The sequence below is a fragment of the Vombatus ursinus genome, unplaced genomic scaffold (assembly GCF_900497805.2).
Source record: "Vombatus ursinus unplaced genomic scaffold, bare-nosed wombat genome assembly UNPS02000749.1, whole genome shotgun sequence".
NCBI classification, from domain to species: Eukaryota; Metazoa; Chordata; class Mammalia; order Diprotodontia; family Vombatidae; genus Vombatus; species Vombatus ursinus.
Window position 1 is genome coordinate 10,934,878 of NW_020940527.1, and position 27,044 is coordinate 10,961,921.

General features: G+C 43.6%; 1 protein-coding gene across 7 annotated transcripts in view; it reads left to right on the forward strand.

The window, feature by feature from the left end:
- Positions 1-27,044, forward strand: part of ZMIZ1 (zinc finger MIZ-type containing 1) — a 439,562-nt gene that overhangs the window by 353,812 nt on the left and 58,706 nt on the right. For all 7 annotated transcript variants that reach the window (XM_027858970.1, XM_027858962.1, XM_027858989.1 and 4 more), the window contains one exon: positions 20,059-20,203. In XM_027858970.1, the coding sequence (XP_027714771.1) occupies positions 20,059-20,203 (145 nt within the window). The remainder of the gene's footprint in view (positions 1-20,058; positions 20,204-27,044) is intronic.

Genomic DNA, 27,044 nt, shown 5'->3' on the forward strand with positions numbered 1-27,044 from the left:
CACACACACACACACACACACACACACACACACACACACACACACACCCAAAACACCAATGTTACTACTGGTTTAGAGTTTAGTGTACCTGGAAGACAGGGATTATCCCAACAGGTATCTTAGAATCTATCCAATAGGGCAGTTTTTTGCTGGGCTTGGTGGGAGAGAAGCAGATAAAAGGTATAGTGCTTATTTTGCCAGTGAGGTGCATGGCAGTATCATCATCCTCCTCCAGAGCAGGTGGGGATGCATGTGGTCAATGGATGGAGAGCTAAATTAACAAAAAAAAAAAGAAAAGAAAAGAAAAGACTTGGCCAGTGTTTCAGAGTTCAGGTCTGTTCCTTCTCTGAGGCCCGCTCTATAATGGAATGGTGTAAGCTGAGGTTTCTCCAGTTCCATGCCTGAGGCTATCAGTCTCCTAAAATCACTTGGTGGCTGGTCCCCTTGTCCAACCAAGAAACAGTCTCTTCTCTCAGAAAGTCCCAAAGCAGTGGAAATTTTGTGCCCTCATCCACCAGTTAAAGACATGATCCTGTTTGTTCTTCCGTCTCAAAGAGGACCAATGACATCACAAAGGTGATGTCTTGGCTTGTGTGTGGATTTAAGTGAGGGCAGCTGGAGTCCACATTCATTCCAGTGGCTCGAGCCCAGGTGTTATGTCCCTGCGTGATCCCATTCCCATGGTACTGGCTGAGAAGAAGCTGAGCCTTGCTGAGGGGTTAGTCTTATTTTTTTCCCCTTTAGTTTTCCTCTGAGGAGATCCTGTGTTGCCTAGCATTGCTGGAGAGAAATTGTTCCCAGGTGGAAAAGGGCTCAGCCAACCTGCCCCTTTGGGATTGGGGAGGAAGCAGCCAGTACCTTCTGCTCTGATTGGGACCTGGCGAGCATATTCTAGCTAAGGGCACACATTCATGGCCTTAAAGACAAGAAATACTCCACAAGGCTATTTGTCCTGGCACAGATTGGTTGAAGGAATTGGGAATGTTTAGCCTGGAGAAGAAAAACTTAGGGAAGAGAGGATTGCTTTTTTCTAGTATAGAAGGGCTCTTGTGTGGCAGAAGGATCAGATCCGGTCTGCTTTGTCGAGGAGGGTAGATCTAGGCAAAATGGGTGAGAGTTTCGAGGCTGACTTTGGCTCTTAACAATTCAGGCTATCCCAAAGTGGAATTAACTGCCTCTGAAGACAATTCCCCCTTCACTTGGTCGACCACCTGCCAGGTGTGCCTGAGAAGGGCTTCTTAGACAGATGGCTTCTGAGTTCCCTTCCAGCTCTGAGATTCTGTGTAGACCAGGGTTCTTCCCTTATTAGACTGTAGGCTCTTGTCTTTTGACTTTATTTGAACCTGCAGCACTTAGCACAGAGCCTGGCACCTAACAGTCATTTAATAAATGCTTTATTTGGCAGAACCTCTTTTTTGTGGAGTATACTCCTTTGGTGGTCTGGTGAAGTTTAAGAATCCCTCCTTGGAATCTTTTACAATGCATAAAACATGGTACATAGGATTACAAAGGAAAAGAATTATATTGAAATATAGTGATCAGTCCATCTGACTAGCTAGTTTAACTCTCCTTCCATTGATCTATCTACCTGTCTAGCTGTCTGTCTAAGACCCCAGTTTAAAATGAAGGTAGCGATGAAGATAAAGAGAGACCACTCAAAGCAAACTTATGAGCAGAGAAGTTTACCTTGGTTGTTCCCAGTCACTCCTTTCTCCCCCTTTTCCTTCTGATGACATTCCCTCTTTCATACCCCCAAGATTGCCTGCCTTCTGAAGCCCTCTCCTAACCACCCTTCTCCCCCAAATCAGCTGGAAAGGATTTTGCCTCTGTCATTTACCCTGGAAACTTGTTCACTCTAATGAGTTAAATCTCCTAGGTATTCACCATTTACCTCTAATTGTAGAATAAAAGGCTTTGTCTCCTGTTAAAGAAATTTCAAGCATCAGCAAGCAAGTGAGGGAGATACTTACGGGCCAGGGATACCTTCTTCATGGCCCTGAAATCATACTATGGCTAAAGGTGATCTGAAGGTAAAACAACTTTATTTCTTTGAGGATGCCTTGGGGTATAGGGGAAGATGCATCACAAGGCACGCCCATGCACCGAGCTTGCCTCCTTTCATAGTCTGTGGAATAATCTGTTTGCATATTGCTTCCCCCCATTCCAGCGGCTGCTCCTCGGTAGAAGGGACTGTTTTGTGCCTTGCTTGGTATACCTACCACTTAGCACAGTGCCTGGCACATAGTAGATTAATAAATGTTTATTGACTGACTGATGACATAGGAAAGGACAAACAAATAGAGAAAGATAGGACAAAGAAAAATAACTTGGTCTTAGTGGAAAGAGTACTAGGCTACAAATCCTCAGAAGATGTGAGCTCTGCTGTTAGCTAGCTGAATGACTGTGGGCATGTCTTTTCCTCTTTCTAGATTAAGTGTTTCTTCACCTGTAAAATGGGGTTAATTACTTATCCCACTATTAATATTCATCATAATCCCTGTCATTAATTCCTACTATTAATGGTAGGAAGCTAGCTGCATTATAGGATGGGGTGTGGGTGGAGGTGAGGATTAATACAGGGGTGAAAGTGGTGGAGACATTTTGACTAAGTGTGAACTTTTCCAACCAACGATATAATCCCATCACTGTTTATTTCTGCTACTCTGATGGCCCGATTCCAGTTCAGAGCCCCTTCCCCACAGTGAGACTGGTAGCTGCCCCTGCCTTCCCAGTCTTTCCCCTCTGCCTCCTCTGCCTTCACTCTCGGCAGCACTGTGGTCTGGAGTCTCTTCCCACGTGTCCGTGTGTTTTTCTGTGTTTAATACCATTCATCCATCCTCTGTTCTCAAGGAGCCTTTTAGCCAGATAAGCTGCTCTGTGATATCTAATGCCTGTTTGTTTCCATTTCCATGTGTCAGCTTCTCTCGTTGGGAATCGTTTGATAAATTGTTCTGATCCTGCTTCACATCCAGGCCTTTGGACCTCCCTCTGTAGGCATCGTTTTCCCCTCTGCCAGGCTTCAGCTCTGCCCTGCTACCCAACTGTAGTATCTCATCCTTTCCTGACACCTGGATTTTACTGGACTGATTGTAACCTCTTACTGCCTGATACTTCCTTAGACACATTCTCTCATCTTCCATATTGGATTTTCTCCAGCCACGATAGCTTCTGCAGGTCCCTCATTCCTTGTTGGCCGCTCTTGACTTGCTGCCTCTCATATATTCTCTAGTAAACTTGTCTGGCTCCTCTCACACTCTTGATTACAGAATTTCAGCTTTTGTTCCTACATTCCTACCTCCCACCCCATCACTTCTAGTCTAAGCAAGGTCCGGTGCGTCTCTGATCTCACCGGCTGGGCTTGTCTTACCACGGAGAATCAGTAGTAAGTACGGAAGGAGCCCAGGATTCTGAGTCGGGAGATCTCAGTTCAAGGGCTAGCTCTGTCTGTGACTGTATTCTTCACCTACAAATAACTGGGGCAGATTAGAAGTCTAATCATCTGCAACTCGGATGGGGTAAAGAATGCAGGTTGAACCCTAACCCAGTAAGACTCTTGAGCAAGTACAAAAGTGATCCCCAGCCGTATTTGGGCAGCTATCATGTCTTCTATTTTAGCCCAGATTAATAACATGTTCTTTGCCCTGCCTATGAGATAATGATAGTAATCAGTCATATTTATCCACTGACACCTCCCGATGGTTTACAAAGTACTCTCCATGAAAAAACCCCATGAGGTAAGATAAGGCAAGAATTAGAATTCCAATTTTGCTCAGAGAAACTGAGGCTCAAAAGGGTTAAGTGATTTGTCCAAGGTCACTCTGCTAGAGTTAGAACCAAGACTTGGGACCATTGTGGGGATAGGGGAGCTAGGGAAAGATGAAGAGGAAGTTGTCATTAAGGTGGGCAGGCTTTTTTCTCAAAGTGATAGTTTTGGTCGGGCTAAGTGTGTATATGTAATCCTGGACGCTCCAGCTTTCAGTGAGTTCATTGCTACAGAGAATTTGTGAGAGGAGAATTTGGAAGGGTTTCCCTTTTTTTCTTTTAATACTAATTTTTTTAAAATAATATTTTATTTTTCTCCAATTACATGTAAAAATTTTTAACTTTTTTTTTAAAGTTTGAGTTCCAAATTCTGTCCGTCCCTCCCTCCCCTCTCTATCTCTGAGCAATCTGTTAAGTTATACATGTGCAGTCATGTAAAACATTTCATATTAAATTTTAAAAAATTAATATATTTTGTTTTTATAGCATCTTCATTTCTGACAAGGAAATTTGAGAGGCAGTATAGTGCAATGCAAAGGATCTGGCTTCAGGTCTAAACTCTGCCATTTAATGACCCATGTAAACTTGGACCTCTTTGCACCTCAGTTTCCTGGTCTGTAAAATGAGGTAGTTGGGCTAGATGACTTTCAAGGTCTCTTCCAGCTGTAAATGTGTGATCCTGTGTCTCCTCTCTCCCCTAATCATTGAGCCAGAAGGAAAGGAAAGCAGCCAGTTCAGCAGCATTAATCAATACCGTCAGCTGGGGCTCACAGTGTATCCAGTGTTCCAGGCCCATACACCCCCACCTGCAAAGATCTCTTGTTTCTCTGAGGGAGGTGCTCATACTTAGAGTGACATCAGCTGGAGAGATGTGAATGCGTTTAGCCAGTTGGTGAGGCAGTACCTAGGGCAGCTATGTGGCACAATGGATAAAGTGCTGGGCCTGGAGTCAGGAAGACCTGAGTTCAAATGTGATCTCAGACATGTACTACCTGTGTGACCCTGAACAAGTCACTTAACCCTGTTTATCTCAGTTTCCTCATCTGTAAAATGAACTGGAGAAGGAAATGGCATAGCACTCCAGTGCCTTTGCTAAGAAAACCCCAAATGGGGTCAACAAAGAGTCAGACACAGTGATACAACAACAGTGAGACAGTATCAAAAATCCAGAATAAACAGAGATTCTAGAAGACATCCCCAAGTGTTGATTTGTGCTCCTACCTCACCCCTTGTTTTAAAAAGTTCTTCTTCTTAGGAAGGTAGAGGTGCCTCATCAGAGCACTCGGGTAAATGACATGTTGTGGACATTTTTATATTGGGCTTACCTCTTCCTGGCAAGGACATATGCCACAATGCAGCAAGAATTCTCATAAAGCTCTAAAACCAAGTTTCTGAGCTGTACAAAGTCCTATCTTTTTCAATGTAATCTCCCACATCCCCCCTTTCACACACACACACACACACACACACACCCCAACTCTCTTCCTTCTCCCTCATCCCTGGGTATTCAGCACCCAAGTCATTGCCTAGAGAGGCTGGGGGAGTAGGATTACCTTTGGGAGAAGTCCTAAAATAGCAAGAAACATCAAGCTTCCAAACATCATCCCTGCAAAATTTAGAGATGCATAAGGGGTTAGCCCTGGGCTTTTCTGAGATTTGGAGAAAAGACACAGGAATAGAGATGATATTTGCTTAAGACCTAACATAGATTCCCCAAACCACTCTAAAGCAGCCAACTTGGAAGGCCCCATTGGCTGTGGGTACATTTCACTTTCTGACCATGAGAATCCAGTTTTTCTTAGAATGGTAGAATAAAAAAGTTGAAAGTTTCCTGAGGTTCCTCTAGTCCTAACCCACAATAAAGAATAACTCCTTTCTGTGACATTCCTACTAAGAGCCTTTCTTTGATGACTTCCAATGATGGGGAGCTCACTCTCTTCCAAAGCAGCCCATTAAGTTTCTGGACAGCTATACTAGTTTGTTATACTGAGCTGAAATCTACCTCACTATAACTTCCTCCCATTTCTCCTAGTTTCATCTTGCAAAGTCAAGAAGAATAAATCTACTCCTCCCACTTCCACAATAACAGTCAAAACATTTATTAAGTGCCTACTATGTGCTAGGCATTGTGGTAAGGGCTGGGAATACAAATGGGGAAAAAAGAAGATAGTTCCTGCCCTAGAGGAGCTTAAATCGAATGGGAGGAAGACCACATGTAAAAAGGAAGCTGAAAAGTGTGTGTGGAAGGGGAAGGTGCCTGATCAGAGAACATGATAAAGTCGAAAGTTGTGCAGCTGGGTGGGAAAGGAAGTGCTACAAGTTTGGGAAGGAGCTCTCCACTCTCCACTCTTGAGTCTCCTCACCCACCATTTTAGTCCCCATCCTGGATGTCCTCCCAATGTCCTTCATAAAGTGGGGCACCCCAGAACTGAACACCAGCTTTCCAAGTGTGGTCTGAAGGGAACTATCTTCTTTCCTTTGGAACCAAAACAGCATGAAACCCTAGTAATGAGGAAGGCTTTTTTTTTTTTTGTTTTGCTCCATGCTTGGCACCTCCACAAGTCACTCAAGGACAACACCTTGGCTATTATCTCACTCCTTCTGAACAATATGCTTCTTTCATTAGTTCTTTCAGCTACCACATCACACTGTTGAGTCATGCAGAGCTAAAACTTCCCAGCTCCCTTTCTTGAGACCCTTTTCCTTCTGTCATTGTTCTCTCCTGGCTTTCCTTTCATAATCATCCCTCATTAGGATGCTTCATAGTTGTTCATCACCCCTTCACTGGTATTGTCTCATTCAGCCCTCACAACAACCCTGTGAAAGAGACAGGAAGGGTGTTGGTATCTCCATTTTTCTGATGAAAAAAATTGAGCACTGGGAAGATTAAAGTGACTTACCCAGAGTCACCTGATAAGTCAGCAGCAGAGCCAAGACTAGAACTCAGGGATTCCTTTCCCGGGGTGTTTCCCATTGGGTTATTCTACTTGTGACGTCCCCTCTTCTCTTAGTAAGCATGTGTGTGTGTGTATGTGTGTAGTATCTGTAAAATTTACAGTGTGCCTAGGACTATGCTGATGCCATTTCAGAATGCTGTTCTTCAGGTTGGGTAGGGGAATAGGGAGGAGGGAATCTTGCCTTAAGAAGACACTGGAGGTTGGTACCAAAGCAAAGATAGAGAAGGTACTTCCTCCCTACCCCACCCCACTTTTTTTTGGCAGAAGTGGAAGACTTTGAGTGTGAAGCACTGCATAGAATGGCAGACTTTTGAGATATATTGGCTCATTTTGCCGAACTTTTTTCTCCCTATTTTTTCTTCTTTATTATACAGGACAGCTCTCTAGGAGGAGGAGGGGGAGGAAAATATTGGGAAATGTAGGTGATAGAAAAACAAAGATCTCAATTAAAATAAAAGAGGCACTAAAGCCAACCTCAGCCCCCTCCCTCAAGCTGTCTCTTGGTATAGTAATGCTCCTTTTCATTCTTATTCCCGAATTTGCTTAGCCATTCCCCTACCAACCAGCCCCCCCCATACAAAGAGTGCTGCTATGACTATGTGGTCCAGTATGAGGGGTTTCTTTCTGTCATTGATCTCTTGAGGCTGGATGCTTAGTAGTGTGGTGACTGGGTCAGTGGGTATGAACAGCTTAGTGACTTTCTTAAATAGTTCAGAATTGTTCCAACCTTCTTGGAGGCAACAGCCTTCCTCATTTCTATATCTCCGGGGCCTCCCTGTGTCCCCAGGTGGCCTTATTTTCTGTTTAAAGGAAGTATGAAGTAATGATGTGAGCTGTTGTTTGCAGCTGCTTTCCTGGGAAGCCGGCAAGGGGCGGAGGGAATGGAGGAGGAGGAGGAAGGGGGACCCGCAAGGGCTCTTCTGACCAGAGAAACCACAATTGCAGAGCTATAGGAAATTCCCACCAATGCCTGCCTGCCTGCCTTCCTTCCTCCAATCCCATCCTTTTTAAATGTGACTCTCTTGCTCCCTAAATTAAAAAACAGAGAGAGCCTATGGCGAGTGGCTGGTGGAGCTGGCTGGCTGGGAGAAAGATTGGGCTTTCATGGAGTCTCCTACCACTCTGGCTCCAGAGGAATGCAAACTGGACGGTTCAAGATGGTTCCGTTTGCTGTCTGTACAAGCAAACCCTCTGGGTTGGGGAGCCCCAGCTCCTTTCCTAAGGCTTCAGGAAACTCTGAAGCTGAGAGCCCCTCCCTTCTCCAGGTCTGGTTCAGTTTTGACACAGCTCCTATGGTCTCCACTGGGACATCAGTAGGTCTTGGGATGGGCTCCTGTTTGGGTGGCGGCAGGGACAAGAGCCCCAGCCACAGATAAGTCAGAGGAAAGATCTTCTACTCCCCTGTCCACCCTCCCTCCGGCTGTATTTCCTTCTCAGGGGCCCAGTCTTCTTTTCAGTGGTTACAATAATATATCAATTAGGGAGCACGGAGGGAGGGGGGGAGCCATGGTGGTGGCGGCAGCAGCAGCAGCTGCTGCTAGAAGAATTGATTCTTGCTTCCTGGCACCACGCGTTTCTGCCTGCGCAGCAGCACATGACATGTTTCACATGCTGCCCCCGTAATGCTCTCATCAGCAGCTTCCAAAGGAAGAGCTGGAGGGAGGAGGAAAAGGGAAAGGAGGCCTCTCTGGGAAGCACACAAGGCAACTGGACCAGGGTCATCAGAGTGGACTCCTTGTATCAGATGTGCAAGTTGTACTGGGAATTTGCCTGTATTTACAAACGTGTTGGTATACACATGATGTAGGTGGGTGCATACCCTCAGTTCTGTATTTATAAACATGTGCAGGGACATACATGATATAGGTGGGTGCATAACCTTGGTTCTGTATTACAAACACGCAGGTATACACGTGATGTAGGTGGGTGCATACCTTGGTTCTATATTTACAAATGTATGCAGGTATATACATGATATAGGTGGGTGCATACCCTTCTGTGTCACCTTTGAGTGATGTAGTAGAAAGGATGGAAAGAGCCATGGAAGGTGGCATCAGATGACCTGGGTTCAGACCCAACCCTAACATTTAGAAGAGGCAACTCTATATACGGTAGAAAGAAGAACAGTGACTCTGGAGTCGGAGAACCCAGGTTCAAATCCTGTGTATCGGCCACTTACCGCCTCTGTGACCTTGGGCAAGTCAGCCTTACCAGGCCTTAGTTTCTTCATCTGTAAAATGAGTAGGGTAGACTAGGTGTCCTCTGAGTTCCCTTCCAGCTCTAAATCTATGATCGTATGATCCCATGAGCCTTTGGCTGACTTACTTTGGGCAAGCCATTTCCTTTCTCTGGATATCTGTTTCCCCATTTGTAAATTGAGGCAGTTGGGTTAGATGATTTAAAAGGACCCTGCCCATTCTAGTATTCTGTGATTCAGTGTCCCTTTCTCCAAATGAGGTAAGTGATGGAGCATATCATGTCTACCCCCTTTAAGAGTAAAATCAAATCCAAAATAGCTTTTAAACCTAAGGCCAAAACTATCGGCCAGCAGACACTTACCGATCACCTGCCCAAACCTGGGGGCCCAGGCTCCTCTCTCCCTGCCATATCCTCTCAAATTGGGACAGAATGAAGTGGCTGATACAGGATGGGCATGGCAGGCTGGGAGGCTGCAGGAGATAACAGGTGTATGAAATCAGAGTGTCTTCTCTGACACTGTCGCCCTTTGGAAATTTGGTAGAAATTGCAGAGGGGAAGACTTAGGCTCAATAAAAGGGAAATTTTCCCAAGAACTAAAGCTGTCCAAAAGTGGAATGGGCTGTGTATTGGGAGCTGGTTGTTGGATTGTTCTTACTTGGATCCCTCTAAACTTTGGGAGAAACCACTTATTTGGCAGTATGGTAGAGAGAATTCTTGTTCAGTTGAGGGTGGGTGGCCTTCGAAGAGGGCCTTCCGGCTCAAGAGATTTTTTGGTCAGTTTAAGCTTCCAGGGACCTTTTGTTTTCTCCAAAGCATGGCCCTTCCCTCCGCCGACTGCCGACCCCCGTCTCTGGCCCTTATTTCTTGGAGACAGTGGTGATTTTCGCAGGACGTGGCATTTCTCAGAAGGCATAGGATGAAGTGGGGGGGTTGGCAGGGAGCACGACTTGAAGAAGAAGAAGGAAACGGACAAATACGAAGAACCGAAATTCCTTTGGAGAGGAAAGCAGATTTGGCCAGCATGTGTCCTGCTGAGGATAGACTCCCCCTAAGAAACGGAAAGAGAGAAGAGGGATTAGTAGTAGGAGTTTGGAGGAGGATGCCAAGTTTGGAATTCTCCATTTTAAAAGACACTGAAGGAAGGGAACACCAGAAATGATCTTCGTTTGGAAGAATAGAAAGTGAGCAATTGTTATTCTGTTTCCTGGTTTCTCTATATGGCTGTTTCTCCTTTTATTAAGCACAGTTCTATTTTAGGCACTGGAAGACGTGCAAGAGAAGAAGGGATGGTCCCTGAAGGGGCTTAGTCTCTAGTTAGAGAGAAAATGAACACCCATGAAACCACATGAAATAATATTAGGGTTGAGGCTCTTAATTACGTGGTTCAGTCACTAAACTAAAGAGTTTAGAGGACAGAGAGATCATTGAGGGCTAGAGTAGTTAAAAGATACTTTATGGAATGATAACACCACCAAAAATGGACATTTGCAAAGCACTGTGAGGTTTGCAGAGCTCTATACCTATTTAAATCATTCAGACCTCACCACTGCCCCAAAGGGCAGGCACCACAGCTGTAACTGTCCTCATGATGCTCACAGAGATTAAATGACTTGCCCAGGGTCACCCAGCTCCTAAGTTTCTGAGCTAGAATTCAAACCCCAGTCTTGCTCACCCAAATTCCAGTGCTCTGTGCACTAGCTCAAGCTGTTTTCCATAGAAATGATTGGAAACAACTTCCCTTTTCTTTGTGGGAAGATGAGACCTGAGCTGAGGCTTGAGGCATGGGTGAAAACATAGGATCACAGAATGTCGAAGAAGGAACCTTCCAGGCCAAATGGCCCAGCACCCTTATTTCATAGGTAGTGGCTGGAAATTGTTAGTTGACATTTATGAGGAGACTGAGATTGTTACATGGTTTTCCACAGAGGAATGTCCTTACCCGACTAGATTGTAATCTTCATGATGGCAGACCCTGTCTTCTACTACTCCACATCCCCAATGGGACTGAACATATATTTGTTTTTGTTGTTCAGTCGTGTCCAATTATCTGTGACCCCATTTGGGGCTTTCTTGGCAAAGATACCAGAGTGATTTGCCATATCTTACTCTAGTTCATTTTACAGATGAGGAAATTGAGACAGACAGGGTTAAATGACTTGCCCAGGGTCACAAAGCTAGTAAGTGTCTGAGGCTGGATTTGAACTCACAAAGAGGTATCTTCCTGATTAGGTGCTACTAAATGTCAGTGGGGATTGCTCCCCTTCTCTGAACCTCAGTTTCCTGATCTGTAAGATGAGGGGGTTAGACCAGATTGTCTCTGAAGCCCCCTGCAGCTCTAAAAATGGAACGATTATGACCTCTTTTAAAAGCATCAATCATGTCTTTGCCTTCTTGGAATCCCCTCAAGGCCTAGCACAGTGCCTTAGACCCAGAAGGAATCCAGGAGATGTTTGTTGAGTGTGTAACAATGATTTCTGTAGCTCCCTGGGAAACTCTCCTCTGTGTAAGGGTTTCCTCCTAGCAAACTGTCTTCTTACCACCTGCCCAAGGCTTAGCATCCAGATTGATGGGTAGCCAGGATTCGGTCCCCAGCTAGATGTGGGCTTCTCCTGCCTTAAATATCCCCATTGCAGTAGGATAATAAATGAGTCTGGCAAACCTCCCACAGAACTGTCTGCCGCAGAGAGGATGCAGTAATCCAATTGGGCTCTCTCTGCCATCCCCCTGGGAGGCTGCCCAATTGATGTTACCTTACTGCTATCCTTCCTCCCTTCCTCCTCTGCATCCCTGGCTGTAAATACAGTTTTTGCTTATAAATAATAGTTTACTTAGCCCTGCCCCTTTAAGAAGCATGGTTTCTAACAAGAGGAGGTGATTGACTGAGGTGATAAGCTGTAACTAATACCTGGGTCTCATAATAGGTAAATAGATTAGTGCCGGGATCTGCTCTATTTTTCTTTCCAGGGAGTGCTTCAGTATGGCTGGCTGCTGGGAGATGCTTACCCCAGCACTTTGGGATCCGCCCAGCTAAATCACCCAGTTCTAAGATTGGATTCATTGACAGGCGTGGTTATAAAGCAAATGAAATGCATTAGGAAATCTATAGGCCCCCATTGATCCTTTTTCTGGCCATCTTCCTAGCCAAAAAGAGCTACAAAGGAACCAGTCCTTCTGATTTTATTATTTCTGTCTGCAGTACCACCATTCACTCATTCCTCTGCATTTACAACCTTAGCCGACATTTTCATCTCTCTCACCTTCGCATATCCAGTGAGTGACAAGTCCTGTTGCTTAAAAAAAAAATTTTTTCTTATTTTTATTGATTTGTTGTTGTTCAGTTGTTCCAGTCGTGTCTGACTCTGTGTGACCCCATTTGGTGTCTCCTTGACAAAAAAAATACTGGAGTGGTTTCCCATTTCCTTCTCCTCTAACAGATGAGAAAATTGAGGCAAACAGGGTTAAGTAACTTGCTCAGCATCACATAGTTAGTAAACATCTGAGGCCAAATTTGAACTCAGGTCTTTCTGACTTCAGACTAGAAACTCATCCCCTGCACCACCCAGTTGCCCCGTTTTTATTGGATACCTGTTTTTTTACATCATATTTGTTTCTGAATATATCCTCTTCAAGCTCCCAAATAATCATCCCTTATAACAAAAAATTTGAAGGGGGGGCAGAGAGGGAATAAAATTAATCAGCCTATGTTAAAATTCTGATATTATGTGCAGTGCTCCGTACCCATGATCCCCCAACTCTGCAAAGAAGCTATAGGGAGGTGCTTTGTCATATCCAACTTAGTCGAAATAGTTTTGAAGCATTCTGTTTTGTTGTTTTTCCACTTATAGAGTGAAGTTGTGTAATTCTATCATAATTGTATAATTCCATTATAGTAATGTTGCAGTCATTGTGTATATTGCTTTCCTGATTCTGCTCGCTTCAATTTGCATCAGTTTCAATCTTCCCATATTTCTCTATGTTCAACAACATTCATTGTTTTCTATAGCACAGTGATATTCACGTACCACAATTTGTTTAGCCATTCCTCACTCAGTGGGCAGCTAGTTTCCAGTTCTTTTCTACTACAAAAAGTGCTGCTATAATTATTTTGGTGTAATTTCCTTTTTTTGTCATTAACCCCATCTTTGGAGGTGTCTATCATAATGGACTTCTTTGGTAAAGAATATTCATATTTTAGTACCTTTCTTTACCTAATTCCACATTTCTTACCATAATGATTAGACCAGTGCTCGGCTCCACCAATAATATTAGTGTTCCCTTCTTTCCACAACCCTTCCAATATTGACTATTCACTTCTTTTATTAGCTTTGCTAATTTGCTTGAGTTTCTGAAGTAAAACCTCAAAGTTGTTTTGATTTGCATTTCTCTTAATAATGAGTGATTTGGAGTCTTCACTCATAATTCTTCCTCTGAGAACAATTTGTTTAACTATTAGTGGCATTGTTGATTGCCAGTCTATCTTGGATATCAGACCATATCTTTTAAAGTACTCAAGCAGTACCTCCTGGTCAATGTTCTTGCCCCATAGACCTTACAAAGCACTTAGTTTTATGACTTTCTAATACTCATATGTAATATTGTGCACTATAGCTACCTGTGTTCATGTCTCATCCTCCCCTTTTAGACTACAAGCTTCTTGAGGTCATCACCTCTTTCTGGGTCCCCTTTATGTGTTTTCTTCCTCCATTTAGAGTCTAAGCTCCTTGAGGGTTAGGGACGGTCTAATTGGCTTTTTCACCCGCCTTTGTCTCAGATTCTGTCTCATTTTTCTCCTCTTTCCTTTCTTCCTTCCTTTCCTCCTTTCTCTCCTTTCCCTACTCTCCCCCTCCCTTGGACAGCTGCCCCAAATTTCCTTCTTGGGAGGGTTATACTTATCAGCATTTGCCTCCAAACAACTTGGTTTGGTTTATTCCATAATAAAAACCTACAGTTCCTCTGTCAGCCTTGCATGGGGCCAGGCTACAAATCTGCAGCATAGCCCTCATGCCCGAGGGCCCGCAGCTCCTGGGATAGGGAAGGAGCATGTGCTGAGAAGGGAAAGGCATTTTGGTCAGGTCTGCAAGGATCTGATGGCGGCTTCTCTCTTCTTATCCCTTGTAGAGGAAGGAACATGGCTGCATAGGTTGTCTACCCCTGGAGTTCATGTGTGCCATATGCTATCACATATATGTATATTTCATATTTGTGTGTATGTGTGTGTGTATTATACACTATGTTTTATCTCATATGTTTTTCTCTCTTCCATTACTGGCTGAATTAGGGGCATGGATTTGGCATTGTTTCTGGGTGGGTTTTTTTTCCATTTAAGGAAAAAAATTTCAGTTTCACTATAAAAGGACCTCTGTCAAATATGAGGGGAAGATGGAGGTGACTTAGGCTTAGCTAGAGCTTCTGAGATGCTTACTTCGCATTTCAAGTAAGGGGTCTGGACTAGGTCTCCTGGCATACTCACTATGGCTTGGGGGGTGGGGTGGTGAAGAGTAAGGATATGACCGTGACACTTGATGTCCTACCCCATCATTGCACTGGGGCAGGAAGGGGCCCAAGCCTATCTGCAAATGCCATGCAGCTCGATCAGGAGAAGGAGGGAGGGGGAAGGCAGCTGCCTGCCTTGCCCGCCTGCTCTCCGGGGCCGAGAGTGGGGAAAGCCAGCACCATCTGTGGCTGTCCTTTGTGCTTGCTTCTTTATCCCTTCCTTCATTATCCTGTGATCCTGTATTTCCCGTGCTTCGAGTTTCAATGAGTCGAGATGTATCCAGTGCCGGCAGCTTTCAAAAAAAAGAAACAAAAAAAAACCGGTAACTAAGCATACCAAGGATGAATAGTGTAATCTGGAAATTCATTTCTAGTTTGTTTTATCTTATTGAATGGCTGCAGGATGCGGTGTATTGCCTATCCAGCTGCTACAGATGTGTACTCTGCTTATATTTATATAGTAAGTGCAAATGGGTCCAGGAAACAAAGCAACCTGCGGTCTTCCAGACAGATAATCACCCAAGTGTCAAGTGCTCTCTCTCTCTCTCTCTGTCTCTCTCTCACTAAGGAAATGATATCTTTAGGAGAAGAGGTAGATATTGTCTGTTTGCCTGTAACAAGGATACCACACATAAATGCATCTGAGATGTGCCTCATTCTATGTCTTAGGAAAGAAGGCCTCAAAGGTTCCTTGTCGCCATTTTCCAGGCTCACAAGTACAACATGTTACCTCTTTGCCTCCTGATTTCCACCTTAGCGACAGCCTTTGGCTTTGCCTGCCTGATAATGACTTCTATCCCTGGGGCCCAGCCACCAAACTTCCCTCATACTTATCTGCTCTTCTGGATTTAATTTCCTTGGCTCACTGGAATGCTCCTGCTCTCTTTTGGCAAGTACCACATGAGCTGGGCACACACACACACACACATACACACACACACACTCTGCCAAGCTAGTCCCCTGTGGGGTCTGTAAAATTTTTTTGTGTCTTAGACCTCTGTAGCAGTCTAGTGAAGTCTATTTAAATTTCATCATTGAAAATGTCAAATTTCAGTTTGAGGTTAGTGAAAATAATGGTAGAATTTTTTTTCCCATCCAAGTTCATGGATCCCCCAAAATCTGTCTCTGAACCCTCTCTGTGGGGCCCAGGCTAGGAGGCACTTGAGTGGGGCCCATCCAGATTGAAAATGGTGACATTTTCAGGGAAGGCTTTTCCTCTCTTTCTGCACTGATCTCTGGAAATCTAACCTGACTTCAGTGGCTAGTGGTCATTCCACACAGTGGCTAATTACCCTCCCCTGGGAGAAGCAGAAAGGCAGCTGCTCCAGCCCCACCATCCCTTGTTTATTAAGACATTAGCCTTTGGAACAACCTGCTGCCCAGAAAGGAGCAGAGGAAGGAATGTTGGATTTGGAGTTAGAAGGTCAAGTCTCAAATGTTAGCTTTGATACTTATGAAGCTCTGTGACCTTGGAGAAGTCACTTCTCTCCAGGCCTTTGTTTCTCCTTCTGTAGAATAATAACAATTATAATAATGACATATATGTATGTGTGTGTGTGTATATATATATATATATCTACATTTATCTGTATATATCTATATGCATAGGCTGCTTTAAGGGTTGCAAAACACTTTACAAATATTATCTCATTGTATTCTTATAACAACCTAAGAAGGAGGTACTATTATTATTCCCATTTTATAAATGATAGAAAGAAAAGCTAGAAAGAGGTTAAGGGATTTGCCCAGGCTCAGAAAGTAAGTGTCTGAGGCTGGTTTTGAACTCAGGTGTTTCTTTTGAACTAGACAGAACCTAAGATCCCTTCCACCTGAGACAGTCTATGATCTAAGTGATCTCCTCAGGCCTTGAGTACATTTGTAAAAGGGTAGGTTGACATTATTCTCCCAGGGGCCATGGCTGCAAATGCCAGAGTCTGGTGTGGCCAGCCACACCCCAGGATAGAGGCTGGTAGCTGGAGTCTCAGGGTAGACTTGTGATTGAAGGAGAAAACTCCCTGTTACAGAGGATCCTCTGTATCTTACAGGTGACACAGTGACCCCTTCCCAGGACACAGACCATTTGAAAATAGTCTCATTAAAACCTTCCCTGACAACTAAATTCACCTGGATCCTCTACAGTGATTCTGAATAATAGTTTCCACCAGACTTACTGTGTGTGAATTCCTTCCACTGATTAATTCACCACCTTACCACTCATACAGCCCTATGCTGGGCACTGGAGGTGCAAAGATTTTTTTTTTTTTTTTTTTAAAGAAAGACACAATTGCTAACCTCACAGAGCTGACGTCGTAAGCAGTTGGGGGCTAATGAGTGTCTTTCTTTATTGGAAGAGATGGAAAGTGTTACATAGTGATGCTTTTTTCATTCTAAGGTTTTTATCTTTCTTCACCCAACGTTTCTGGCCTGACCACATCTTTGTAAAAAAAAAAAAAAAATTGTTGATATCTTGTTTTTACATCACCAACATTTCCCAGTGATTCCTAGAAAAATCACTTAACCCTTTTTGGTCTCAGTTTCCTCTCTGCGTAAAATGAGGAGGTTGGACCTCATGACTTCTGACATCCCTTTCAGCTCTGGTTCTGTCATCCTGAGCGTTCTCCCTCCCTCTTCCAGAGAGGGAGTTATATAAACTTATGTGGGGGCGGGGGGAGGGGAAGGGAGACAGAGAAATGGGAGGAGGGGGGAACAGTTCAGCAAAATTGACCAAGCTATAAAAAATGACAGATATTTAGTGGTCCACTCCTATGGTCCCCCCACTTCTACAAATAAGTTGAGGGGGAGAGCTTTTCTTAGTTCTTTTGAGGGGGGGGATGTTGAGCTTGGGCCTGGCCACATTCTAAAAATTCCCCCTAAACTAAGACTTCCCAATTATCCCCTCTAGAAATATCTCAGCAATTATGCCACTTTGAGTGAGCTGAGCCACACAAGGAAAAAATCATGCTGCCCACTAGCCAGACACCAATGTTAAGTGTATTGGTGTCCAGGTACCCAGGCCGATAAGCTAATAATAACAACAGCTGACATTTACATGGTGCTTTCATGTTCTTCGTGCTACAGGAGCTGACAGGTTACCATGCTAAATATTACATCCAAAAATGCCCAGAGTGGCCACGGCTTCTTCTGACAGCTTCAAGTTAGAATATGTTACTTCAACAGATCTGTGATCTTATCTGTGTGCATTTTCCCCCTTCCAGTGCAAATCACAGCCTCTCTAGGCATTTGCATACTCTGTGCCTCTAATGTGGACCTTTCTCTAAAATCCATAGAGCATCTGGCCCAGGGGTTCTTAGCCTGGGAGTCCAGGAACTTTTTTAAATAATATTTTGATAACTGTATTTCAATATTATTGATTTTCTTTGTAATCCTATATTATTTGACGTGTTTAAAAAGCATTATTCTAAGAGGGGATCTAGAGACTTCACCAGACTGCAGAAGGGGAGAGGGGAATCTATGAAACAGATTGCCTGGAGGTTAAGTGACTTGCCTAGGGTCCCCCAACCAGGATGTGTCAGAGTTGAGAACCCCTGATGGCTAGTACATTGAAGGCCATCCTCTGGTACTTTTCCTATTTCATGGATACTAGATCAGCTCTCAGGCTGCCTATCTGTTGTTCTTTCCTGTCACCATGTGACTGATCTACCTTGCTTCTTGGACATAAACATCCTTGTCTTTTGTTCCATGGTTGGTAGTGTGCTACTCCCAACTCAATTCCGTCATGTATGTTGTGTGTCTTTCCATTGCCCTCTGGGACACTTGTAATTTTGGTTCTTCTAAGGTTCCGGTATTCCATACTTCCTGTTTGTAGAGCATCCCTGGGAGAACTGGGACTTTGGTGACATTTCTCCCCCATGATTTTGCAGCCCATTGCCCAGTATAAGAATGGCATGATTCATTTCACTTTCTGTTCCTTCTCACTCTTGTGGATAACCTCTACTGGCTTTTAGCATCTTAGGCTTATAGAATGTTGGAGATGGGAGGCCCCCAGGGGTTTTCACCACTTTATACACTCATGTGATCACAAAGAGACTTTATAAACCAGTAAGTTTGAGGAAAGTGAAGATTGTGATGTTCTTTGAGGGCAGCAGCTGCCTTTACTTCCTCCCAGCTCCTAGGTAGATCTGTGCCCTGCTCCTCACTAGCTCTGTGACCTGTAGGCAAACCATAGCCTTTGCTGGCTCATCCTTGTAGTCACTCAGATTTGCATCCTTGGTATTACCTTCACTTTTCTTCCCCATTTTGCATAAAAAGGCAAAATAATATTGCTACCATCTTTATTTTACATTTGGAGAATCAGGCATAAAGTATATGAATATTTCCATTACCCATGAAAATCACAATCCCTCCACCCTTTATTAAACAGTTTCCATAAGTTGCTCAGGCTAAAAAAAAAAAAAAAAGTCATTATTTGGTGTCCTTTCCTTTGGTGACAATCATAGTAGCTAGACTGGTCATTGGGTTACTGGCGTGCAGTCTGTCCATTACCAGGTCCATATTCAACAGCATTACTACTTAGTAACATCTCCCAGAGCTTGATGTCTGCTGACGTAGACCTAGAGTCACCTTCATGTCATGATAAACCCCTCATGCTAGAGTGGAATAATAGTGGAATAATAATAATATCTGTAAAAAGGTTTTCCCAAGTATTTTATTATCCTCTTGATCCACCTGTGAGATATTAGAACAGTATGACTTCTCTTTGATAGATGTGGAAATTTAGACCCAAAGAGGTAGGTTGTCTTGGCTAAGGTCACACAGTGCCTGATTCAAAGCTAGAATCCCGGGTCTTCCCCATGGGAAAGAACCCTGTTTCAAAAGTCTCAGCTCCACCTGTTCCTCACCTTCACCTCTTAAAATCTATAGTTTCCTTCTAAACCCATCCCAGACACTACATTTTAGATGAAGCCTTTTGCACCCGTACTCCTCAGCAGCTAGTGCTTTCTTTTGGAAAATTACCTTGTTCATTTTGTGTGTGTTCATCTATGTGCATGTTGCCTCCCTGATAGAACGTAAACCCTTTGAGGGCAGGGTCTGTTTAATTTTTGTCTTTGTATTCCCACTGCCTCTCATTGGGATCAACACATAGTAGGTGTTAAGGAAATGCTTATTTGCCCAGTTCGGTGACCAGATGATTTCTGAGACTCTACCAGCTGTCACAATCTAGGAACCTGGTCCAGGGCCCTTTCCACTACACGACACTACTTACTACCTGGGGAAGGGAGCGTGGGATAAGAAATTCACAGGAAGTGAATGAAGTGCATTCTCTTGTGCTGTCTCCCATACCTAGAACACTCTGCTTCCTTCACGTTTCAGCTAAAGTTCCCCCTTTTGCAAGAAGCCTTTCCCAGCCTTCCTTAATATTAATACTTTTCCCTCTGAGATTCCTCCCCCCCCTCCCATTTATCCTGTATATAGTTGTTTGCATATTGCTTCCCCCATTAGACTGTGAGCTGCTTGAGAGCAGGGACTGGGGTTTGTTTGGTTTTTGTTTGTTTGTTTGTTTTTTTGCCTGTGCTTGTATCCTTGGCACTTAGCACAGTGCCTGACGTGTATTGGGTGCTTGGTGAATGCTACTTGGCTGACTGACTCCAGGAGGGTCCATTCACCTTTTGTTTGTCTTTCTTTCCAGCTCTGCTCTCATCCTGGTGTGAAGAGTTGGGCCGGCTGCTTCTCCTCCGTCACCAGAAAAGCCGGCAGAGTGACCCTCCTGGGAAACTCCCCATGCAGCCCCCCCTTAACTCCATGAGCTCCATGAAACCCACGCTGTCACACAGGTGAGTCATTGTGGGGCAGCTGAGGCTTTGGGGTGGGGTCTTGCTGACTTAGGATCAGCCTCAAAGGTTCTTGACAGTAGGAAGACAAGGACATTGGTCTCCTACTCCTAGCAGCTATCTACGTATGGTCCAAAGTTGTCCTTGCCAAGAGTTTCCCAAAGGGAAAGGCAAGGCCTGTTTCTCCTATTGGACTAGAAGCTTCCTGAGAAGGTGGTATGCCTGATGTGTCTTATCAGACCTGGAGCTCTCCAAGGTCAGGGATTGTGTCTCCCCAATCATATCTCATTAAAATGAGACTGGATTTTTTTTCTTCCTAAATATAGGGCAATCGACCTTGGAAGGCTCTGCCCTAGCCATAGGAACTCACCTTCTTTTCCTATCTGTCCTTCAAATCTCTACAGGGAAACCCCAAAGCTAGGACCTTAGGTGGACTAGAGAAACTAAGGGATAAAGGGAGGACTTGGAGAGGTCATCAAGATCATTCCTCTGCCTCTAGCTGGGTTTTGATTCAGTTTGCCTTTGGGAGAGTGCTATCTGCCTCTCCTGTAAGGGAATGCTTGTTAGAAAGCTAGCTGGCACCTTAGCTCAGCCAGAGGATGGAGCCATTGGGCAGCCACCTGGAAAGAAGCAGCCAAGCACGTGCTCGACTGTCTTGACCCCTAGATGTCCAGACTGCTGAGCTCTCCATTAGGGCTGGCTGCTTTTCCCAATTAATTATCCCAGAGGTTTCTGTTTAGAATCCACAGTGTTCATGCCTGAACTTTCAAATGGCCAATCCTTGAACAACCAGGCCCTTTATATTACCTAGTTTCTCCCCTCCTTTGGGTTGATGACAAAGACGAGCTTCCAGAGCGATGCAGTCCATTGTCAATTATCTGTGCTAATGGATGGGAGCAGTAGCATGAGTAAGTTAAAGTAGCAGATCCTCCGAAAGGAATTCCCCATGAGCTTTGGAGCACATTATGGCAGGAGGAATTAGGTGTTGAGACTCAGAAATCCAGGACTGGGAAGGAGCTCAGAGGATATCTAATACGACCCTTCAATTCACAGTTAGGAAAGGAAGGTGAAAGATCATCACATCAAACTTGTGTAAATCAAATCACGGACTTGTCAGATCTGCGTTAGAAGGGACCGTGGTATTCCAGCCTCCCACCTACTTTGTGAAATCTTGTCTGGGACAAATGGGTACACAGTCCCTGCTTGAGCATTCCCAGAGACAGAAAACATGTAAGTCACAGGACAGACCCTTCCATATTGTATAGTTCTATTTAAAAAAATTCCTTTTAAATAGATAGATAGATAAACAAACAAACAAACAAACAAATAAATCCTTCCTGACCTTCCCTCTGCCCCCAGCCAGCTGGGTGGCCCAATTGGATAAAGTGCTGGGCCTAGAGTCAGGAAGACCTGAGTTCAAACCTAGTTCAGGCATATACTAGCTCTGTGACCCTGGGCAAGTCACTTAAACTCTGTTTGCCTCAATTTCCTCACCTGTAAAATGGGGATCATAATAGCCCCTACCTCTGAGGGTTTTGGTAAAAATCAAAATAAGATAATATTTGTAAAATACTTAGCACAATGCCTGGCATGTAGTAGGTACTATATAAATATTTGTTTCCTTCCCCACTAAAGGGCTTATAAATATCATCTACAGTGTTATTAATTATTATGAAGCCCCTTCCAGCTCTAAAGTTATGACCCTAGGATCACCCTCCAGGTGCCAGGGATAGAGACTGGATCTGTGACTTCACTAGTAGAGGAAACTCCCAGCTGAAGAAATTCCCCCCTCTCATGCGGGTTGGGACTTTATCTGCAACTTATAGTCTTGGAGAGTTTCCTAGGGCACCATATGGTTAAGAGACTTCCCTAGTCATGCAGCCAGCACATGACAGAGGTGGCACTCAGGCCTTTCAGGTCTTTCAGGCTCCCAGACCGGCTTTCTGTCTGCTACTCCAACACCCATCAAGGCCAGGCCTTTGGGTATTTGAGACGGTCATGCCATCTTCTCTAACTTCTCTTCTGAAGACGCCGCATGCCCAGTCCTTTAAACCATCCTTGGTAAGACGTCATTTTCAGGCTCCATTGTCATTGTCCTTCTTAAAATGAGATGCCCATATTTGAACACGGGGCAGCTAGTGACACAGTGCATAGGGTTACAGGCCTGTAGTCAAAACACTCATCTTCCTGAGTTCAAACCTGGTCTCAGACACTAGCTTATGACCCTGGACAAGTCACTTAACCCTGTTTGCCTCAGTTTCCTCATCTGTAAAATGAGCTGGAAAAGGAAATGGCAAACCACTCCAAGAAAACCCCAAATGAGGTCAAGAAATCTGGACATGACTGCAAGATGACTTAACAGTATTTGAACACAATACTTCAGATATGGTCTGACCAGAGCACAGTATAGAGGTGGAAACTGGTGCTTCCTATGGCCAGGATGATATCCTTTCGTTATGGAAACTTAAATTGTTTTCATTTTTGGCATAGCTCATCACACTCCTATTGTGACTCAGTTGAACCTGTGGCCAACTAAAACCTCCCATTTTTGTCCATGTGAACTCCAAATTCAAATGAAATCGTAACCAGTTTCCTCCCTTATCCTGTACTAGGGCAATTACTTCCTTTTTTAACTAAATGTGAGTTTGACATTTGTTCCTTTTAAATTTCATATTCATATTGGCCTAAAATAATAAGCTATGTAATAATAATAATAATAAGATAGCTAATAATAAGATAGCTAATAAGCTATCTGAATCTTTATTCCACCAACCAATATATTCGTTTTCTTTCATTTGTGATTTGAGGTCATTGATAAATACATTAAGTAGAACAGAGCCTTGTGGCACTCCAAAACAGACTTCCCTCTAGTTTGTCATCCATCTGTGAATCAAATTCTATCTTCCAGTTCACATTCTCTGTCTTGATTTCTAAGATTACAAGGATCACAGACTTGGAGTTGGAAGGGACCTTTGAGGTCATCTACTCCACCCTCCTTCATTTTGCATAGAATGTAACTGAGGCCTACAGAGTAGTTAAGTGACTTGCACAATATCATACAGTCAGTAAGTAGCAGAAGGCAGCATTTGAACCCACACCCTCTGCCCCCACATGCATATCTCTTCCCACTGTACCATTCTGCCGACCTCCCAAAGGACTTGGTCGAGTATCTTGCTAAATGTTATGCTACTACCATCATTACCTGCTATGTTGAACCCACAATAAATAAGAGAAAAAAAAATAAGGTACATAAGAAAAACTCACTCTATGTAAGTTTGAGGGCTTCCCTCATGATCCTATGAGATAAGGAAGGAAAGTATTATTGTGCCTATTTTACAGAGAAGAAATTAGGGTTGATGAAAGTTAAGTAGCTTACCCACACGGGCAATCAGCTAATGAATAGCAGAGCCCACAAGAGATCCTAGGTATTTTAACCTGTTTTTCTACTTCTTCCCATGGGGAAAAAGGTGATCCTTTTATAAAGTAAACGATTACCACCAATTTATTTGTTTTGAACATTTAAAATCTTAAGTGAGAATACTCTTAAACCAAGTATCATTTTATGAATATGGTTTTGGGCAACAGGCTACCTTCTACTTATGTTTTATTCAAATGAGTGTTAAAATTAAACTATGTTAATTCTGCTCATCCCCAACAACAAACATTTACTGTTGCATCTGTACCCATAGAGGATAATTTAAAAATAGTCACTGCCCTCAAGGGTCTTACAATCTAACTGGAAAGTCAGGAATTAGACATAAAAATAAACAAAATACACAAAACATGGCCAGGTAGTATATGAGGAGTGTAGATTATCAATGGATTGGTGGCACTGGAGTGGAGAAGGAGGAAAGACAACAGAAGCTGAAGCCTTTGGGGAAAGACATCACAGTGGAGTTGGGATTTTAGCTGAGCCTTGAAGGTTGTATCAATTTAGATGATCCAGAAAAGAGGGGAGAATGAGGACGGAGGATTTCTCGATGAACGGATGAGCTGGCTGCCTTCCTACAGTGTACTAGGCCAGTTGGAAATCAGATGAGGATTAAAATCCTGTCTTGCATTACTAGGCACCTCATAAATATCTGGTGATTTAATTTGAAATATTTAAATGTCCCAAAGGGGACAATTCACTCAAAATTGAGAGTAAGCTGTATTGTAAAATATCTGGTAGGCACAGACTGCCAATCATTTTTTTCCCCCAGAAGCATCCTGAGTTAGGTTCAATTCTGTTTTATTGATAAGGAAAATTGAGCTTTGTGGTCATACCCAGATTTAGTCCTTCTCTTCCCACTCCTTCCCCCCACCCCCACCCCACTCCCATCTTTTTTTTTTAAACACAGAAGTTTTAATTCCTCTTCTATAGTAGAAAGGTTTGGATTTGGAGGGAGGGAGATGGGAGGGAATAAGTATTAAATGCCTACTATGTGCCGGGCACATGCTAAGTGCTTTTAAAATGTCTCATTTGAATGTAAAATCTTGACTTACTTACTTTGTACCTACAGTGTGACTTTGGGAAATTATTTTACCTTTTGTGGTCTCTGATTCCTCACATGTAAAATGAAAGGGTTCAAATCACTCAAGGAACATTTATTAAGCTGTAGGTAAGGCATTGTTGAACAGGGTGGTCTCTAAGGGGTACTCTCACTCTTAATCTATGATCCTATTCCTTTTTTTTTTTTTTTTCCTTCCTGGCAATCAGAGTTAAGTGACTTGCCCAGGTCGCACAGCTAGTAAGTGTCTGAGGCCAGATTTGAACTCAGGTCCTCTTGACTCCAGGGCTGGAGCTCTATCCTCTGTACCACCTAGCTGCCCCTCTATAATCCTCTTTCTGTTGGTTCCTAGAGCATGAGCATCTCCCTTCCCCCTTTAAGCTGTTGGGGTTGGCTTGATGATTCTGGCCAGGAGGTCAGTGGATTTAAGTCTCGAAGTTTGACCTAAACAAATGAAATCTCTCCAGTTTTACTATGTGCTCTACCCTTTGGTGGGGCAGCTGGGTGGCACAGTGGATAGAGCAGCAGACCTGAAGCCAGAAAGACTCATCTTCTTGAGTTCAAATCTGGCCTCAGATACTTACTAGCTACTCGACCCTGGGTAGTCACTTCACCCTATCTGCCTCAGTTTCCTCATCTGTAAAATGAGCTGGAGAAGGAAATGACAAACCATTCCAGTATCTTTGCCAAGAAAACCCCAAATCGAGTCACAGAGATTTGGACACGACTGGACAACAACTCTTTGCTAGGCCTTTAGGCAGGCCCTTGCATAAGAGAAGTGAGAAATTCTTCCTGGCTTAAGGAGGTTAGGGCCCAAGACACAGGGATTTTACTACTCCCAACAGTGGCCTGGGATCTTTCTCCACTGCCTTCCCTTCCCCAGGCCCTCAGGACCTATTAACCTCTGCTCTCATCACTCATGCTCCTGCTCTGGATCCCTATCCTTAAACTCATCTTTAGGATCTAGACACAATGACCATTCACAGAGTGTTAGAGCCAGAAGGAACCTTAGAGATCATCCTCGTTTCACATATGAAGTTACTGAACCCAGGAGGTAGGCTGCTCAGCACCACATTCTTCTGTTCAGTCAATCAGCCACCTACTATGTATTCGGCCCCAAAGGATTTTACAGCTGGAAGAGCTCTTAATAAATGTTTGTTGACCGACTGGCTGACTGAGATAAACTAGTCAAGTCCTTTGATTTTGCTGTTGAAGAAACTGATCACATTGGTAGTGAGTGACAGAGCCAGGATGCAAACCTAAGTCTTTTGACTCCAGAATGAGGGATCTTGTCAGTGTAACAAGGGTTCTGAACCTTCATAGTGCTGAACATTTTTGGACCTGCAAGGAAGGAAACAAGCGGTTTTTTTTAAAGCACCTACTCTGTGCCAGGTGCTTTGCTGTTACAAATATTATCTCATTTGATTCTAACCGCAACCTCAGAAGGTAGGTGCTGTTATCATCCCCATTTATGGGTGAGATAACAAAGGTTAAGTGACTTGTTCGAAGTCATACAACTTGTAAGTTACTGAGGCCAGATTTAATCTAAGGTCTTCCTGACTCCAGGCCCAGCATTCTGTGCACTCACTATATTGTGCCTCCAGCTGCTGTCAAAATAATGGTTTTAAATGCATAAAATATGTGGGATTTCAAAGGAAACCATTTCTGTTTAAAGCAAGATGTATTTTTTTTCCCATACACATTCACAGAACCCCAGAAATTGGTCTGTGGACTCCAGGTCAGCTCCCCAACACAATTACATGGTGATATCATGGGTGAGTGAGGGGTGGGAGAGCCAGGAATACAGAAGGGGAAGACCCAGGCCCTTCCCTCAAAAACTTTATGATCTAGGAGAGTCAAGACATTTTACATTCCCCTATCCTTTGCCTTTGTTCTCTCTGCCTGGATTTTTCCCACCAATCCCTCCCTGTTAAAATGAAGTCATTTCTGATTTTCTTAGACAGAAGTAGTCACACCCCACCCCCACTGCCACACCAAAAAAAAACAAAAAAAAAAACCCTCATATGAGTTTGTCTGCACTACTCATTCCAAGAGGGGCTGTGTGCTATGGTGGAAAAATTTGGAGTCAAGAAAGATCTGAGTTCAAATCCTAACTGTGATACTTATCAGCTGACTTTGAGCCTCATTTTCTTTATCTTTAAAATTGGGATATTGATACCTAGAATACCTATCTCACTGGGTTGTTTCAGAAAGCAAACAAAATTATATATACACATGCACATACATATATGTGTATGTATGTGTATATAGATATATATATACTTCATATATCTTTATAGACATTATATATTTTTATATCTATATATAAAGCGTGTGTGTGTGTGTGTGTGTGT